Below are 19677 nucleotides of genomic sequence, written 5' to 3'. Positions count from 1 at the left end.
TTGGTGCCCATGAGCTTTTCAGAAAGGGAGTCCATGAACATCATAAGGCAGGGCTTGTTATTTGCCGCCCTCATTCAAATGAAAACGTTTTCCACTGAAGGATTGGGGGGCTAGTAAACCATGAGAGACTGTATGATGCCTTTGTCAGTGTATAGGTACATTTCCCCTTCTGGCTTTCCTTCTTCCCATAAGGTATGTTCTCATCGGCTGGAAGAGGTTAGGGACCTCTGGCTTACACATTTTTGAGGAGAGGGAGTTTTGAGGAGAGGGACAGGATATTTTCTGACTTTTCTGAAATTAAAGAGTGAAGTAGCTTCATTTTGTGATCATGTGCTTTATTTTTGAAGAGCTGTCACTACCTTACATGGGCGGAAACAAGGTTTTGCATTAAAGGACATGATTTGGTTAGAATCTAAATCTGCCCTTGACTTTAGTGCCCCGATTCCTTTCAGAGGACATTTAGGCTTTGCCCCAACAGTCTTCCATAGAAGGTAATAGACCTTGACCCATTCTTGGTGTTCTTTTTTTTTTACTGGAGTGTGCCCTTTCGTCCATATGAAACTTGAATTTTTAATATACAATGAATTCCCTTTTAGATATTTTCTCAATAAACACAAGTGTCCATGACATTAATTTTGCTTTTTGAGTAGATACTTACTACTTACTATTACTACTATCATGGAGGTATGGAACAGTTGGGGACCAACTAGAGCAGTGGTGGCGAACCTTTGGCACTCCAGATGTTATGGACTACAATTCCCATCAGCCCCTTCCAGCATGGCCAATTGGAAGGGGCTGATGGGGCCAACCCATAACATCTAGATATAAGGAGTCTCCTCCTGAGGAGTTTTTTTTCACGTGCTTTGTGTTGTCTGAAATGATTGTGGGAGAGGTTCTTTCTTTTAGAGGAATTGAACTCAACCCCCACCCCCCCCAACACACACACACACATTTCTTTTCTCATGTTTCAGCTTGAAGGGATAAAAGCTTTCAGCAGTGATGTGTGGTGAGGAGGGAAAGGAAGTTTTTGTTGGTTGCACACAAATGTTGTTAAAAATGAGCATGTCTCCCCCTATATCCATTTCAGATCGAAACCGAACTGATATGTGAACAAACATGGCTGCTTCCAGAAAGTCTGGTTTGGCTCTCAATTCCCTGCCTTGTAGAGCAGGGAGAGGTTTATCCCAATAACCAAGATTTTTGTGTAAGCAAGATTGATCATGTGACTACTTTCTACACAGCTTATTTGCCCTGGGGAAAAATAACCCTGGGTAATGGTAGGTTTTGAACAAATACTCCTTCAGGAGTTGCCATATTAAATTGTGTAAGCCCTCAAATATTGAACTCCAGAGGTTAGAGGATAATGATTTCCCATCACAAATACAGAAGGCTGCCAGACAGCCCTGCTTTTCAAGCTTTTTTTTAACTGTTAAGGCATTTGCATAAGATTGGAAGAAAGACCTTTTTAGAAAATTAACTCTCTCTTGTTCAGCAGCTCTGTGTGTTGCATGCTCATTGATAACCCAGTATACACACACGCACATGTTTTAACACAGTTTAAGGGTATTGGCATCTCTGGTTAGGTGTAGAAATAAACTCTACAGTGAACTAGGACAGTGATGGCGAACCTATGGCACGGGTTCCAAAGGTGGCCCTCTGTGGGCACACACACATGGAGTTCGTCATGTGGGGGTGGAAAATCACCCCCGCGCACACACACACACACACACCCATCTAGGCTGGCCTGGGCCACTGAGCACGACGTGTGCGCACAGCAGTGAGCAGGGAGGACTCGGCTGGCGGGCCTGGTGCCTGTGCTCTGGGTGGCTGCTGCCTGGGGGGGGGGGAGGCGCAGAGGGTGTAGAGATGCTATAGAGGCACAGAGCAGTGCGCGTGGGACTTGCTGGATCCTACAGTAGGCTGGCCCCTGCTCAAGCGGGTGGAGCGGAGGAAGAGAGAGCCAACTGTTTTTTTCTAAACTAAAACCTCAGCATTCAGGTTAAATTGCTGGGTTGGCACTTTGCAATAAATAAGTGGGGTTTGGGTTGCAATTTGGGCACTCGGTCTCAAAAAGGTTCACCATCACTGAACTTGGACAAGGACAGATGAAATTGTGAACAAATATCCCAATTTTTCATTCAGCCTCACCCTGGCTCCACAGCTGAATTCAGCCTCCCCAGTAGGATTGCACTGTAACAATCTGATTCAGTATAAAGTAGATTTGTGTTCAAAGGCAAATGGGGTGTGAGCCCAGCTTATTCAGATATGTTTAGCTTTTATTTGTTTCTTATATATTTTATCTAAACATTTACATCCCAACTTTCTCTGCAGACTCAGTAACCACTGTAACACAATTCATCATTAATAAAGGGCCGGGTTGAGAAATAGCTTCTCAGAGTCTGTTCTTAGAATACAAATGTCCCAACGTTAACAAAAGACCTCTGAAAGAGGACAATTTTATGTATTTTTTCAGAAAGTGGACAGAAATGGTGTCTTCTTCACCCTGTATGTTGGCTAGTCCATAAAAGTGACAAGATCCAGGGTCAAGCAGATGAGAGGATTGTACAGATTTGTGACGGCATCATGAATGGGAACTGGTTGGAAGAGCTTCAGTCTTTTTATTAGTTCAATATTTCGTTCGCAGTCATTGCAACAAGCAGCAGGGAACTGCCGTGAACCAAATGACAAGTTTCCATTTAAAATTCTGTATGTTTTTTCCGGCTGGTTTGAGAACACAGCCAGAGACTGATTGAAAATGAAAAGAATTGTTATGGGAGAAGTAATTTTTTGAGATCATTGACATTATTTTTATTTGATCTTCAATACTGTGTCCCCTTCCCCTCCCTCCCCTCCCTTGCATGCCACCCCTCCCTTCCCTCCCTCCCCTTCCCTTGCATGCCACCCCACCCCTCCCCTCCCCTGCCTCCCTTCCCTCCATTGCATGCCACCCCTCCCTCCCCTCCCACTCCCTCCGCTAGGGGGGATAACTCATGTCTAGATGCCAGGCCACCTCCCCTTTCTTCCCTTGCATGCCACCTCTCCCTCCCTCCCCTCCCCTTGCATGCCACCCCTTCTCCTCACTTGCCTGGTGATTCAGTGATCCACCCCTAAACACTATTTTCATTTCCTCTCCCCTATTCCCTTCCCCGATGTAAATTTTCTCTTGGTGCAAATCGTTGTTCAGAATTATTCTGTCGCAGGTTATGGCTAATGTTAACAAAATTCTTCTTCACCTGCATTTGCAAACCTCCTTCAAATCATGGCTGGGAGCCCTTGTATGTGTATTATGGGATAAGAACTATTTTTCACATTTAAGATAGATATTGAAGGGTTGCCAAGGAATTTGTTCTGAGAGGGAGGATTGTTCAGATAGTTCTCATTTACTAACTAAGGTTTGCAGACCGTATTATGTTTTCATATGAGTAACTTTTACTCAGAGATAGATTTGGGAAACAAATGAATTTTTTATAAAGTACAAGCAGTTGATCACCTAAATGGCATTTGCATGAAAGTGCATGCTGATTTGGGGCCACTTTTATATGTGGGCACATCATGCAGATTTGTTTTTTTGGGGGGTGAACAGTGGATGCACCTCTGTACTTAGCTTATGCGCCTGGTGGGATCTATTCAACTTATCCCAGAAGTGTTTTAAGTGGGGGCTATTCAGTTTTGAAACCTGAAAAATATATAGTTGTGATTTTCTGCCAACCTCTAGCCTTTTTTCCCCCTAAGGAACGGTTTGTATATGATATCCATTCCCTGTTTTGATAATTGGTTGTATTACATTGCTTCCAAATTCAACATAAATTGTTTAATATCTAAGAAATATGTAGTGACTAAATTAGCTCTGAGCATGAGTACCTTCTTATGCAGCGCTTCTGTCATCTACTTCATAACAAAAACCCATCATACAGTTTTCATCCCCAGCAAGCCAAATTCCACTCTTTCCTCAGTTAAATTTCTCTTTGCTCCATGTGACTTTAAATAATCACCAGAAAGAGATGTCCCTTGCATAGCACATTTTGCAGTTGAAGTGTATAAACATAGGTCAGTACTGATTATCTTTGTTTGAATTATGGAGGGAAGGGAAGGGGAGGAGGGGTTTCTGCCCCAACATCTGACTCTCCTCAATTTTAGTCCTTTCCGCTAGTTCTCAGATAAGCCACACACCACAACTATGCTGTGACAGGTTGCTACACAGATTATTCATATAGAATCCATTTGATTTGGCAAAAAATCAGGAAGGCATTTATTTTTAGCAGTAAGCCTCCTCCCCTTTTAGTCTCACTGTCCTCATGAAAGTTCACATCCAGAAATGGGAGTCTGTCCCACTGCTGGAGTGTACCCAAAAAAATATTCCTTCTGGGAAAGGACACCCACTGATGTGTAGAATGGATAGCAGTGATATGCAGTTAGTTATTACTTTCCTTAGTCAGATCTCCCTTGGCCAGTAAGAACATAAGAACTAGCCTGCTGGATCAGATCAGAGTCCATCTAGTCCAGCACTCTGCTACTCGCAGTGGCCCACCAGGTGCCTTTGGGAGCTCACGTACAGGATGTGAAAGCAATGGCCTTCTGCTGCAGTAAAAATGTCTGCAACATCCTGTCTTCTCTCCACACTCATGTTGCGTGGGGTTACAGCTTATCTTCCTGCCAAAGATGACCAGCTTAGTCCAAATCATTTCTTCTCCAGCTAAAGTTTTGTTTGGTTCTGTGTGATTCCTGAATGTCTTTTTAGCTGGGCCCACAACTAAGAATATAAGATATTATTTACTATTGTTGCAGATATTTAGGTCCTGCTATTCTTCCCATTGCCCTAATCTGAATGGTCTGGGCTAGCCGCAGGTCTCAGAAGTTAAGCAGGGTCAGCTGCTGGGTAGTAATTAGATTGGTGATCCCCAAGGAAATGCCAGGGCTCTTGTGCCCATGAAAGCAAGGGCAAACCATCTCTGACAATCTCTTGCCTTGAAAATTTGTGGAGTTGCCATAAGTCAGCTGCAACTTGATGGCAATTTGCACGCACACACATTCTTCCCAGGACACTGACCTAAATGGTCCAGGTTTGTTAGATCTTGGAAGCTAAACAGGGTTGGTCCATATTAGTGCTGGGGTGGTAGACCCCAGGGTTACTAAGCAGAGGTAAGCAATGGCATACTACCTCTGTTCATCTCTTGCCTTAAAAAGCCCTATAGGGACACCATAAGTTGGCTGTGACTTGGTAGCACTTTTCTACCAACACTTTCCCCTCTGGGGACCCAGAATGGTTTCTCCTTTCCTTCAGTTTTTATCCTCACCACAACCCTGTGAAGTAGGTTAGCCTGAGAGTCTCTGATTGACCCAAGCTCTCCCCTAACAAGGTTTTATGGCTGAATTTAAATATTTTTAAATGGTTAAACAATCAGCCACCCATATATCTTTATATATTGCAGTAAACATTTAACGTCTTTGCGGCAAGGCTTGGTTGACTTGTGAATTCCAGGGTGGTCTGGTCCTGCACAATGTATATTTGCTAATGACAGTCTTTCTGTGAGTCCTCTGCTCACAAGACTTGCCTCAGAAGACATTAACGTGTTAAATTTTCAAGCAGCAGGCTACAGAAAGATCAGACCTGGGGCATGAATATAGGTGAATCTGGGTAAAATAAACCAAACAGTGTGGAGCTGGAGAATAAGATGATCACTTCAGCCGGGCACACAGTCTCAGGAAGACGTCAGAGAAAGGTAACCCTTGAACAGACCCATGCTAAGAGTTTTTAAGGAGCAGCAGTGGCATAGTGGTTAAGAGGAGGTGTACTCTAATCTGGAGGAACCAGGTTTGATTCCCTGCTCTGCCTTTTGAGCTGTGGAGGCTTATCTGGGGAATTCAGATTAGCCTGTGCACTCCAACACATGCCAGCTGGGTGACCTTGGGCTAGTCATAGTTCTTCTGAGCTCTCTCAGCCCCACCCACCTCACAGGTGTTTGTTGTGAAGGGAAAAGAGTTTGTAAGCCCCTTTGAGTGTCCTTCAGGAGAGAAAGGGGGGATATAAATCCAACTCTTCTTCTCAACTGTTCTTAAATCAGATCCTCTCAATCACAAGAGGTAGTGGTGGTTGAGTACCCTTTGGGGATGGTCCATAGTTCAGTGGTAGAGCATCTGCTTCGCCCCAGCTTAAATCCCCAGCATCTCCAGCTAAAAGGGCCATGAGAACAAAAGAAGAATCCTGATGGATCCAACCAGTGATCCCTCTGGTTCAACCTTTTGTCTCCCACAGTGGCCAACCAGTTCCTCTGGAGGTACCACAACAGAGCACAGAGGCCAAACTCTTCCCCTAATGTTACATCCTGGTGCTGGTATTCAGAGATTTACTTCCTCTGAAGCTGGAGGTTCCCTTTAATCACCATGGCTAGGAACAGCTTTCAAAAAAATACTGATACAATGTAAATAATTTTAAGTATTACTTGAATTGTACATAATTTAAAAATTATGGATCAAAACATTTTCATGCTGGGGGTGGTAGAGATTGAATGCAGATTGAGATTGAATGCAGGCGTATCTTTGCAGTAACTCTCATTTGTGAAGCTTGAGACAGAACTTTAAACCTTGTAGATAAGACCAGAGAGAAGGATGGCAGCTGTTGAGGGAACCTTTGTTGCTGCCATGATTCATAACAGTCCAGAAAAATGACGTCTAAATTTCACAAAGAATGTTTTGAGGGAGACCTTTTGTTGTGGGTTATGTTACTCATCCACAATTGTGCTTTTGAACTTGGGGAAGCGGTTTTATCTCAATGTTCAGAGTGGATGTTTTCAATGCAGAAAAACCAGGTTCAATCTACAGTTCATAAGGCCTGCAAAAAAGCCCTCTGCACCAAAATGTCAGAACCATGTCTCCTAACCTGACCCAAAAGTGGTTTGTGAAGCTTGTGCAAGGGGTCCCAGGATTTTGAAGCTTTAATGAGTTGTGCATTCTCTATTTTTCCAAGTGGGTCCCAGTACTCAAAAAGTTTGGACATGTGGGCCACCATACCAGAAAGGTTGGAAAGCACTGCCTTAGGAGACTGCTCAGGGGCTGTCATGCTCCCACAAAGGCTTTTGTTATTTCCCCATTAAGATTCAGTTTCCCCATAGTTAGCATGGTTTTAGTTCATTGTTAAGTCTTCTGAGGGAGGATATTTTAGTTAGCCCCTGTCCCTTTAAGACATTTCCTAATAGGCAGTTTCCTTTCTTTACCCAGCAATCCCCTGTTTTAGTTCTAGCCAGTCAGTCAGAGTGAGGTGCCAAGGGTAGTTGGAGACTGGAATATTCATGACGTACATATTAGTATATGGTGGTCCATAGAGCACAAGTCAAGTTTAATAACAGTTAGAACTGGACAAAGACTGAAAGAACTGAAAGGAAGCAAGACACAGTGGACTTTCTTGAAAGCAGCCAAGAGAAGACACAGTCTACAGCTTCAAATCTGCTCAAGACAAGCAAGTACTCTGATTTAGATAGACCCAAGGGAGGAGTTAGGGTCCTGTTTCTCTCAGGTAATAAACCTATTGTAAGAACTGTTGAACCTGGCTTATGTCTCCCCCACTGTGTCCTAGCCAAGTACAGGGCACCAAAAACAGATTCACTTGGGGAGCAGAACAGGGGCCCCAGGGAAGGGGGAATATTACCCTATACTAGTGTCCAAGAGGGCCTGGGCCAGTCAGCAATCCAATTACCAAGATATGGAGAGGAGAAGAACGTAAACCACTTGGGATCCCCATGGGGGAGAAAGGTGAGGTGTAAATGGTTTAAATGACTATTGTTTGTATTTGGTGGTAGAAAATGCAGCTGATTTATGGAAACCCCAACAGGCTGTCAAAGAGGCAGTATTTGTGTTCTTCTGTGAAGTGACTCTGGAATTCATTGGAGGTCTCCCATTCATGGCCAATCTTGCTGAGCTTCTCAGAACTGATGAGATCAGGCTAGCCAGGGCCATCCAGGTCAGGGCTGTTTGTATGTAATAATACAATAATTTAACAGGGTAGAATTAAAAGACTCGTGGGATCGTACACTTGGGGTGTTGGCTTTTGGACATAAAGTGAAAATAGCAAGGAGAAGTTATCTTGCAATACAGATCTCAGCAGGCAATGACAAATCATCACCTTAACTTCCTTTTTGGTGAGCTCTGTGAAGAACTGAAAAGTGGTGTGTTGACATCTTTTCATCCACAGTGGGAGCTGGATTCTGTCTTGACTATCAGTGGTGCAGACATCTGTCTAGTTGGGGCGAAAGGGGGTGGGAGGAGGCTGGGAAACTTCCGCAGTGAAAGTGGATTTCCTTTCCCCGCCCTTTGCTGCTTCAGCAGAACTTGAACGTGCCATGTAGAAAGTGGGGGGAGAAGGTTATAAATTTCGCTGAACTTTTCACTCTTCTGTTAAGTCTGCAATGGCTTAGTCTGAGTTTGCCTTTTGCAAAAAGGGATCAGCCTGACTCTCTTGACACAAAGGAAGGTTTATACATAGGCAGTTCTCCGTCCCTTCCCTTTAGTTCCGTTATCAGCAGTAGCAAGTGCTAAACGGCCAAGTGAGTTTGGCGTCAGTGGGAGAGCAACTTTTAGACAAGTAGGAATGATAAAAGAAATGCATTGAAGGCAGGACTTTGGCCACTCTGAGAATTAGCCATATTGATTGTTGCATTGGGATTGCACGTAGCAAGAATGAATTATCGAGGCAATCCTCCCCCCAGATTTGCCTTAGAAGGTAACGTTCCACACAACCCTGATTTTGGTCAGCGTAATAAGCTGAAATCTCAAACTCAAGATAAGGTATAAAAACTTCTCTTGCTCCGTAACCCCAGGAATAACACAGCTGCTTTAGGAATGCCCTATGCAGACTTTGGAGAGAGCTAGCCTGGGCTGGCCCTGTACGTTCTGTTCAGCAGAAGGAGCGCACGTTGCCAGAGAACTCTGAAACAACCACTCAAAAGCTTGAATATTTATGACAATATGTTTATGACATTTTATTTATGACATTAATTGGCTGCTGGAATAAAATACATAGAATGCACGAATACTTTTGCCTTAATAGGCATTTGATGTGATGGGCGGTCACCAAATCTTATTCTTAAACTGTCAAATGTTAAATTCTTACTCTTTCTAGATTAGCTAGGTAAAAGAATACTGTTCAAAGGACACTGTGAATATCGTCGAAGGCTTTCACGGCCGGAATCACTTGGGTGCTGTGTGGTTTCCGGGCTGTATGGCCGTGTTCTAGCAGCATTCTCTCCTGACGTTTCGCCTGCATCTGTGGCTGGCATCTTCAGAGGATCCTCTGAAGATGGTGGGGGGGGGGGGGGGGGGGGGGGGGGGGGGGGGAGGGTGGGGGGGGGGGGGGGGGGGGAGGGGGGGGGGGGGGGGGAGGGGGGGGGGAGGGGGGGGGGGGGGGCGGGGGGGGGGGGGGGGGGGGGGGGGGGGGGTGTGGGGGGGGGCGGTGGGGGGGGGGGGGGTTGGGGGGGGGGGGGGGTGTGGGGGGGTGGGGCTGGGGGGGGGGGGGGGTGGGGGGGGGGGGGGTTGGGGGGGGGGGGGGGGGGGGGGGGGGGGGGGGGGGTGGGGGGGGGGGGGGGGGCGGGGGGTGGGGGGGGGGGGGGGGGGGGGGCGGGGGTGGGGGGGGGGGGGGGGGGGGGGGGGGGGGGGGGGGGGGGCGGGGGGGGGGGGGGGGGGGGGGGGGTGGGGGGGGGGGGAGTCCGGAAACCAAACAACACCCTATTGATTCCAACCGTGAAAGCCTTCGACAATACAAATAAAAATTAGTTTTTAATTTTGTAGCATGAGTCTGTATGTTCATACAATGTTCAATTTTTTGGGTAAATGAATTCCATTAATCCATTTACAATGCCATGCTGTTCCAGAGGTTATTTTGGGTAATTTTTTTCTATCTAGAAGATATTATCACAGATGCATGGGTTTGCAGGTCTCAAAACCGAGAATTTGTGTCTGCAGAGGTAAGATACATCTTTTTCACATCAAAAACGTTATAAAATAAACATACTGATCTGAGGAAGACCTTGGTACAGTGGTAAGATTCAGCAGGTTTGCACCACTTCGGCAGAACCGGCTGTTAAAATGGCACTTGTAAACAACCAGTTATTAAATTATTTGAATCCCACCACCAGAACCGGTTGTTAAATTATTTGAATCCCACCACTGCCTTGGTCCCATTGTTCCTTTTCAAATCTATGTACACAGAATCAACCCATTACCTTTTAAGTGTTAAGTTTCAAGAAGCTCAATGAATAGAAGATTGTTTGGGTTGGATAGTTCTGTACAAGGAGTGTGAGGAGAGAAGGGCAAGCAGTAAAAATGTAAGTGAGACTTTTTGAGCAGAATATTCCACACCTCTTGGGATCTTCGTGTGTATAGGCTGAGATTTATCATATATTTCTCTCCCTGGAGGAGAAAGTCTATAATGGTAGCAGACTGTAACAGAGACCTAATTTGGGAGTGTTTTAATAAATTTCCTCTATCTACTGGTAAGTCAGGCATTCACGCAAAATGCAAACATTGCGACAAAGAAAAACATGACCTGGTATCCCTAATGAATGTGGAGATCGTTCATCCTGCAGTAATTTCATAATTATCTATGTATTTCTAATATTATAACTGAATAACTAACACCAGCTGTTTAAAAAAATGTCCTTTAGCATGCGAAGTCTAAGACAGTGAATATCAAAATATAACTTCCAAATATGTATAAAACTGAACATCTTCCATAGAGTGGCCTAATATATTCCAGTATGAAATTTTTGTCTTACAAGATCTAGCAGATATTAGATTTTTAAAGTTGATTACCAGATGTTCGTCAGCACAATACTGAATAAAAATCTCAGTTGATTGACTCAGTCCACTCTGGTTACTGAATTCAAAGCTTCATGTAACATAACTAGAATTGGATAAGTCCCCAGCCATGGAGAATGCAAAGACAGCATATTTAGTCAAGGGACTAAACGTTGATGTGGAGATTCAACAAGGTAGAAGCAAGAACACAACCTTGTCTTATGCCTGCCAATAAACAGCTATTTGCTCCATCACAGACTCTGTTATCTGTGTTAGAATAAAGCAGAACTAATCAGAAAAAGTAACCCAAGAGGCATATTTGTCTTACATATCTTCTTCCCTAATTTATCTTGAAGGACCATATCAAATTCAGATTCTAGGTCAAAGAAAGCAACCTATAGCCTACCCTGTTTGATTCTAGTATATTTCTCAGCTGTATGAGCAAGGACCACACAGCGGTCCCATACGAAGTTTTGCTTGCTCTGTTCCCGGCTGATACTTTAAACCCATTCAACTATTAACACACACGCATTTTGATTGCTCTTAATATGGATTTTGGTTTCAAAAGTTCAACTTTTACTCCACATTTGAATGTCTTTTCTTATGCTGGAGCTACTGAATTCTAGATAGGAGTACAAGTGACATCCCTTTAGATTTATTTTTCGCTCCTGCAGCTCTTTTACAAGGTAAAAGACAAGCCTGCATGCAAAAAGGAGGTAAAGCTTAATCGCTGCATTTGCATCCTGTCTCTCTTCCAGGGAACTTAGGAGGGGTTGAGGTTAACCTGAAATTAAACGTGCTGTTTCCCCTTTTTTCAAGTGCTCTGAGTAATCTGCCTGCCGACTTTATAAAAGCTCAGCTTCAGAGAGAGGCTGTGAGATTCCCTCCTGTGCATGTTAAATGCAGTAGCCATTTTGAGCTGTCTGCTGATGATTCACCAGGGTCCTGGGTTGTAGTTGGGGCGGAGCGAGGGGGAACTGCCCCAGGGCCCCTCTCACACCCCTGTCCCAGAACACCCTCGCCACGCCCCCGCAGAGGTGCATGCCCGATGCATCACACACACACACCCTTGGTGCTACGCCACTGGTTGTAGTCATCAGCTGACTTGAGTAGAGTTTCTGGATTTAAGGTCTGCATGCTGCTAGAGGGTGGAACTAGCACTTCTGCATGTATTCATTGTTAGCACCTCCCTAAGGATTTTAGAGTAGCAGTTTGGCTTTCATTGGGGCAATAAAAGCAATAAAGGTTAAAGGGGGGAAGCTAGAATGGGCCTACAGGGTTGCCATAAGTGAGCTGTGACGTGACAGCACACAAACAGACACAGTATGAGTTGTATTGTTGAAGGCTTTCATAACCAAAATCAATGGGCTGTTGTGGGTTTTCCAGGCTGTGTGGCAATGGTCTGATAGTTTTTCCTCCTAACTTTTCACCTGCATCTATCACTGGCCTCTTCAGAGGCATGTCACGATGACTTTGTGCGGATGGTCTTTCTTGTGTTTCCACTTGTAGAACAGCAGAAAATTTGCACCTGATCAAAAGCTTTGTATGCAATATTAAAATGTCCTGAGAAGTTAGGTGCCTTCCCCCATATTATACCACATCATGGAGGAGAAGCAGGGAACCCAATGCAAACGTATTGACAGAATATGGATAGATGCAGAATTAATTCTCAGTTCTGTGATCCAGTATAGACTGTGCTGTCAACATTAGCAGGTTTAATGAAATATGGATGACATAGGTCCAAATGACGTATCATACTGTCTGTTGTGTATTCTGGACTGTGTGGCTGTGGTCTGGTACTTTTTGCTTGGCAGTTCCATTACCAGTCAAACTAGAAGTACTAGTGTGGGTGAAGTAGACTAGTTAGGCTAGGTTTATATTACATTAGAAGTTGATTTTCTCAGTTTCCACCTTCAAAACAAGTAATTTCTGATCTTTCATGGAATAAATTCATTTTATGTTTTTTTTGTGTGTGATTCTTCCAGCTTGACCTTACCAGACCAATAGAAGACCAGGGCCCACTAGATGTGATTATACACAAACTAACGGATGTCATCATTGAAGCGGACCAAAATGACAGCCAGTCATTGGAGTTGGTTCACAGGTTCCAGGTGAGTAACAGTTTTTGCGGGGTGGGGGTTGCCTTATTTATTTATCACAATTTATATTACTATTTATTTTATTTATTGTGATTCATAGCAGAGGCGGATGGCAAGATGGTAGCGACTACTGCCACTTGCCTTTAATTATGAAGCAGTGACTCTAGTGCATTCATATATGCCTCAAACTTTCTTCATTAACAGTTACTATTTAATCTGCTATCTTTTGCAATTAATCTGTGCTGTAACACCATAGAAATGTGTGCTGCAAGACAGCAGGATCATGTGTAACCTACTCTTGCTGTATCCTCAGCAGTGGCGTAGCACCCATGGGGCCGGGGCGCGACGCCCAGGACGGAGCTGCAGCAGAGGCGTGGCTGGGCTGTCGGGGGGGGGGGCAATGCTGCGGCAGGGGCATTGGTGTGCACACACCAGGCGCAGTTTCCCCTCGCTCTGCCTCTGATCCTCAGTAAATCTTTGTAAAGAGAATATTCCTCAATACTGTAGGACATTGTAAGAACATAAGAACATAAGAACTAGCCTGCTGGATCAGACCAGAGTCCATCTAGTCCAGCACTCTGCTACTCGCAGTGGCCTTTGGGAACTCATGTGCAGGATGTGAAAGCAATGGCCTTCTCCTGCTGCTGCTCCTGAGCACCTGGTCTGCCAAGGCATTTGCAATCTCAGATCAAGGAGGATCAAGATTGGTAGCCATAGATCGACTTCTCCTCCATAAATCTGTCCAAGCCCTTTTTAAAGCTATCCAGGTTAGTGGCCATCACCACCTCCTGTGGCAGTATATTCCAAACACCAATCACACGTTGTGTGAAGAAGTGTTTCCTTTTATTAGTCCTAATCCCCCCCCCCCTTGCATTTTCAATGAATGCCCCCTGGTTCTAGTATTGTGAGAAAGAGAGAAAAATTTCTCTCTGTCAACATTTTCTACCCCATGCATAAACTTGTAAACTTGGTACTCTGTGAATAGAGCTCAGATTGCATAGTCTAGTTGTTTGCTGTCCTGCAGCATGTATAGGTCTGGTCCTGTGACTGCATCTCCAGAAGCGCTTCCCCGAGAAACTTCTGTAATTTTATTTTCTACCATTGTCACCTTAAAGGCTGAGAGTCTTGTCCTCTTCAGGCATCACTGCCCAGTAAATGGCACATTTCCCAAAAGAGGCATCTCTTTTCTCCCCCATAACTTGTAATTATCCCTCAGTGTGGTTGACTAGTGACTGTGGAGAAAACATGGTTTTGGAGACGAAGAGAGTGAACAACATAGGGGTGCTAGTTCAGGTGACATTCCCAAGTTGCACATAATGTGTGGTTCCCATTAACTCCGGTAGTTCTTCATCAAGTACTGCAGATCCTGCAGTAAAAGAAAAGTTAAGTAAGGTTCAGCATCATTCCACCTGGCCCCAGCAGAGATGAAGGCAAGACAGCACAGGCCTTGTTTGTTGGCTCTGCCAGAGCTGACTCTCATCTAACATCTCCCCTCTCAGAATGAACTGCTGCCAGAAGAGTTGATTGTTCTTGTATTTATTTGTTTGTTTTCTTCTCCTGACTGTCTCTTTTGTATCATGTCTCAGAGCATGAAACATCCTGAATGCTTTGGTAGAAAGGCGATATATAAAAGTTGTAACTAACTAAATTGGGAATTAAAGACATGCACTTTGTTATCCTGAAATGAGCACAGAATATAGTTTGTTCTCTTGGCTATTCCATGTGTTGGCAAAAGGTTTTTTTCCCTCCCTAAAGTTACATAAGGGGGGAGAGAATGGTGAATGAACTTGAGACGAGGAGTGCCATAGCTCAGTGATAGAGCCTGTGCTTTGCATGCAGAAAATCTCAGATTCAGTCTCTGACATTTCCTATCAAAAGGATCAGGTAGTAGGTAATGCCAAAGATATCTTCCTGAGACCCTAGACCAGTAGTGGTGAACCTATGGCATTCCAGATGTTCATAGACTACATTTCCCATCAGCCCCAATTGGCCATGCTGGCAGGGGATGATGGGAATTGTAGTCCATGAACATCTGGAGTGCCATAGGTTCACCACCACGGCCCTAGACCATAGGGTCAAACTTGGGCCCTCCAGATGTTCATGACTTACAATTCCCAGCAGCCCCTGCTAGCATGGCCAATTGGCCCTGCTGGCATGGGCTGATGGGATTTGTAGTCCATGAACATCTGGAGAGCTGCAGGTTGCAGGCCCCTGCCTAGACTAATGCTGCAAGTCACAATAGAAAATATTTACTTTGAGAACTATGTTTTTGACTCAGTATAAGGTAGTTTCTTGTATGTGAGTTCAATACCTGGTCAGAATATTGTGGGTGACAAATCCCAATTGCAGCATTTTATGTTGCTGAGCTGCTCTTTACACAACATACAGGGAGACAAACGGCAAAGCATACCTACTTAAATCTGGGGAGCTATTCCTGTTAATATCCATTACTGAGAAATCTATGTACAAAGCAGAAATATGCTCTTGTGACTTTATAAATGCTCAGTCTTGGCTGTGTGAACATTGCACATTCAACAGGTTACCAGGAAGCAAGCCCTTGGTTATCACTTTCTATGTGGAGGGATCTATTTTTGAAAAAAAAAAAATAACGGGAAGAACTTTGCATGAGGGTTTCAGCCAAACTTCAAATAAACAAGGCAAGGCAGATATTGTTCCCAGAGATTAGTTTACTCTGTCCTTTCAAAGTGGATTTCTCAATACGTGCACTTGAATCTATATATGGTTTAAGTACCTTCTTACATAACTACTGAAGCCAAGCGCGGCATTTCTGTTTTAGAGGTCTTTGAGGAGGAGCTGTTGAATTATCCTGCATGTTTGGGCTAATACTCATCAGCACCCAAACATTCCTTCCTCTCAGTTAGCTACGTATCTCTCAAGATTCTCTACTGGGGCATACCCCTGTATGTCTGATTTCTGCCTTGGCTGCTGTCCAGCTTTCCTGCTTACTGCTGGAATTGTTACTGTGGAAGAGGTTGGTCCCTCATTTCTCAGCACTAATTGGCAACAGCCTGCACATCTCGTTCAAGGAGAAGTGTCTGCTAAGGGCTGCCCACTTATGCAGTAGAAGGCAAGGATACGTGCTCAGAAAAGCCTGCCAGTGTATAAATAGCATTTGTCTGACCTCTTAATTACCTGACAGGCTGGGGTTTCCCCTGGGCTTATTATTGAATCATACATTGTTGTGTCCTAATTAGCAGGTAATTTTGCATTAATAAAACATAGTGGCCTATCTCAAAAATCATTTGAATTCTGCAGCATTTTTTGCTGTACAGACTTTTGACAATTACTTTCAATGAATTTCTGTAAATGTAGAGGCTTCTCTACCTGAAGTGCATTGGGTTGTAGGTATGTACCCACTTCATAAAAATGCTTTTAGCATCATGCTTTTAGCATGATGGCCCAATTCCTCTGTGGTCATTGATTTGGGGGGGGGGGGATATCTTTAGGCTCTAGTTGCTCAAAATTCGGGTTGCCCACAGCTTCTAGGTATTGACATTGCCACAACAACAGCATAATAGCAAGCATCAGTAATCATAACATCAAGCAACAAAACATCAATAAACATAACATTATAAACATGGCATTATAAACAACAAGAACATCAATAAACATAACATCATAAGCTATAAGGCAGCAATAATCATAACAACATACATAATCAACATAAATAGACATAATATGTATCAATGGCAACTTTCTCCTTCTGTAGCCTAAGACTGTAGAAAACACAATGACCTAAGACCCCAACTAATCTACAGCCACGTTAGTACAACAAGCCTAGTCTAGTGACTAATCTAAAAATACAGCATCGTATCACTAAACTATACCTAAGACAAATCTAACTATGCCTAACAGTAGCTCTATAGAACTTACAAAACAATAAACATATTACCTAAGAATAGTTAACTTTTTAAAACTTTTATGTGGAGTTTCATTTCATTTCAATTTTAATTTGTACCCCGCCCTATCCCCGAAGGGGATACATACATACATTGTAGTTTCTCCAGTCTTAAGCCCATTGAAATTGATCGACTTAGACTAGAGTAACTGTGCATTGGATTGCACTATTAGTAACCTAACATGGCCATTTATGATTTAACTTATTACCCTGTCTGTCTACATTCAGCTAATTTATGCCCACTTTAATTAATTGCTGCCTTTTCTTAGACAAGATGTGTGTGTGTTTTTAAAGCTATTTATCTATTTTTGCAAACACAGACAGATATATGGAGGTCACCGCTTGAGTGTAAATGTGCTGGGTAGTATCATATCTCGCCCTAGATGTGGAGCAGCTGAGCATATGTTCCATATAAAGATTTACTTCTCTTTTATTAATTAGGCCTTCCATTTATCTTTTTGGAAGTAGGTCTGCTTGTTCTTCATGTAAATGCCGTATATGATGAATTCTTTTCTGTGTGATCAGAATTGACTTTAAAAGGCATTTTCTTTACAGGATTTTCAAGCAAACTGCAAAGAGGGTGCGAATGTGACTGTTAGTTATGTATGTCTTTAACTGATTGCCTGCTCTCATTCCAGTGGCTAGCACACACTGAAATGAAATCACTGTACTGGTTTGGCTGCTGGCTGTCAAAATGCCAATGGAGAATATTCATACGTTGCCTCTGGAGGAAGTTCAGGCTGGAAATGGTTGAATCTTTCAGGGCAGATTCTGTCAAATGCCTTGTCTGAATATAATACCACCTTGCTGCTGGTCTCTGGTAATTTGATTGATCGCTTCTAGAAACAGGCATCTGGACTAGATGGATTGTCATCTTGACTGTTATTGATTGGGCGTTGTTGATTACAGTCAATCAGAAGGCTCAAGCCAATTTTTTAAATCTTATTTCTGTTTTTGCCCTACCTTCCCATTTCAAGAGCTTTCAAGATCGCGTATACCACCATTTAAAATGCTGCAGTAGTTAAAATAAGATGGAATATTAAAGCCAATGTAAAGCAAATATATCGGGATTGTTTAGTAAACTTGTGTGTTGTCTTCGAGTTGATAAAATAATATTTAAAATGTATAAGTAGTTGTAACCTAGGACAGGCCAAACCAAATTGTTGACACCTATCTTTTATTGGCTCAGTTATTAGCTCAAAAACAATTTTTTGAACCAATCAAGTGGACAACACATGCGAAATAAGCTGTGAAAAAAATCAATATTTTGGGGGTTGGGGCTGTTTTGGATCTTACTTCAGGGAATTTCTTTATGAAGAAGCACCTTTGTGCTATACTGTGCGGAGAGTTCAGGACCTGTTCAGTTGTGATCCTTATGATGTAAACAATTAGTGTTGATTTTCCTTGATTCCAGTTCCTATTTAGAAATGAATGTAGGGAGGAAATGTTGCTAGCAACAGTCTGGGAGCAGAACGCAGGTCTGGTTACTGATTGGATGTCTCAATGGACATTGGCAGATGGTTCTTAATGTTTCTCAGGTTATTAAAAACCTGAAGTATGGGGTGTCCATGTAAAGCAAACAATAGACTTTAACTGGCTCATAAACTTGCTCTTAACGTTGGAACTCTGCAATTGTTTATTTCTCATTGCAATAGATTGAGTTCCAGGGAAACCTGGGCCTTCTCACCGAAGCTGTCCATGACAGACAAATTTCTCCGAAAGACAGTTTCTCCCTCCCCTCCTGTTTTTCCCCAGCGTTGTGCAGCTGTGCAAATAATACTGTGTGGGTCATAACAATTATCAGAAATCTCTGCAGCATGTAGGGTTCGGGGACAGGCCGTGGCTTAGTGGTAGAACACCAGTTTTCCATAGAAAAGATCCCAGGCTCAGTCCCCAGCATCTCCAGTCGGATAAAAGGACTGACTGTGGGTGATGTGAAAGATCTCTGCCTGAAAACCCAGCGGAAAGGGCGCCTCTCCACTGGCAGAAATTATAAGCTGCATCTTTGTGGAGGGAGGGGCTGTGCCCTCGCAAAGCTGAGCTGGGCGAAAGCAGCCCCCCCCCCCTACAGAGGCTGGCAAAGCACGAGCGAGGCGGCTCTGCAGGACGCAGTCCAGCTGCCTGTCTGGTTGCAGGGACTCACGCATGCTGCCGTCCTCCAACCTCCAGGGTCAGGAGTGGGCAGGTCTTAGCAGCCCTCCAGGACCGGTTTGAGGACGTGGCAGTGAAGTGGAGCAGGAAGCTGCACCTTCAAAAACGCCTCACCGGGGAAGGGAGGTGGAAGCTGGCTTTACGCGTCCGAGGAACCCACACAGGGCCCGGGGGGTTGCTGCGCAAACAGCTCCCCAGGGACCAGTGTTTTTCCGTCCCTGGGCCGCTGTTTTTGGCCCCATGCTGAAAGGGCCCTGGAGAGCTGTTGCCAGTCCTGATAGACAGTACCAACCTGGATAGACCAAAGGTTTAGTTTATCACCTGTTTAGGGGTTCCTTGACAGGAGAATCTAAGTGAAAAGGATTTCCTGACGAAGGCTGAAAAACACTGGTTTATTTCCTTTTCTTTTTTTAGGATGAAAAGCCAGTAATCATACCAACAGTGGTTTGTTTAACCATTTATTCACACATAATCATTATTTGTAACCTGTTTTCAGTTTATTGTCGAAGGCTTTCGTGGCTGGAATCATTTGGGGTGTTGTGTGGTTTCCGGGCTGTATGGCCGTGTTCTGGTAGAACCTCTGAAGATGCCAGCCACAGATGCAGGGGAAACGTCAGGAGAAAATGCTACTAGAACACAGCCATACAGCCCGGAAACCTCACAACACCCCACTCTTTTCAGTTGCTGCATTTACAAAGCAGTAAAATAATGTTATTAGAACTA

The 19677-nt window shown here is 43.9% G+C and overlaps 1 protein-coding gene across 1 annotated transcript in view; it reads left to right on the top strand.

Moving 5' to 3' along the window:
* The window catches only part of ITPK1 (inositol-tetrakisphosphate 1-kinase), a 152668-nt gene that overhangs the window by 82219 nt on the left and 50772 nt on the right, over positions 1-19677 (top strand). Inside the window, exon 3 of the mRNA XM_048485251.1 lies at positions 12771-12896. Coding sequence (XP_048341208.1) covers positions 12771-12896 — 126 coding nt within the window. The remainder of the gene's footprint in view (positions 1-12770; positions 12897-19677) is intronic.

Source organism: Sphaerodactylus townsendi, linkage group LG02 (assembly GCF_021028975.2).
Source record: "Sphaerodactylus townsendi isolate TG3544 linkage group LG02, MPM_Stown_v2.3, whole genome shotgun sequence".
NCBI classification, from domain to species: domain Eukaryota; kingdom Metazoa; phylum Chordata; class Lepidosauria; order Squamata; family Sphaerodactylidae; genus Sphaerodactylus; species Sphaerodactylus townsendi.
The sequence above is the reverse complement of the archived record's forward strand: the minus strand, read 5'-3'. Positions and strand labels throughout refer to the sequence as shown.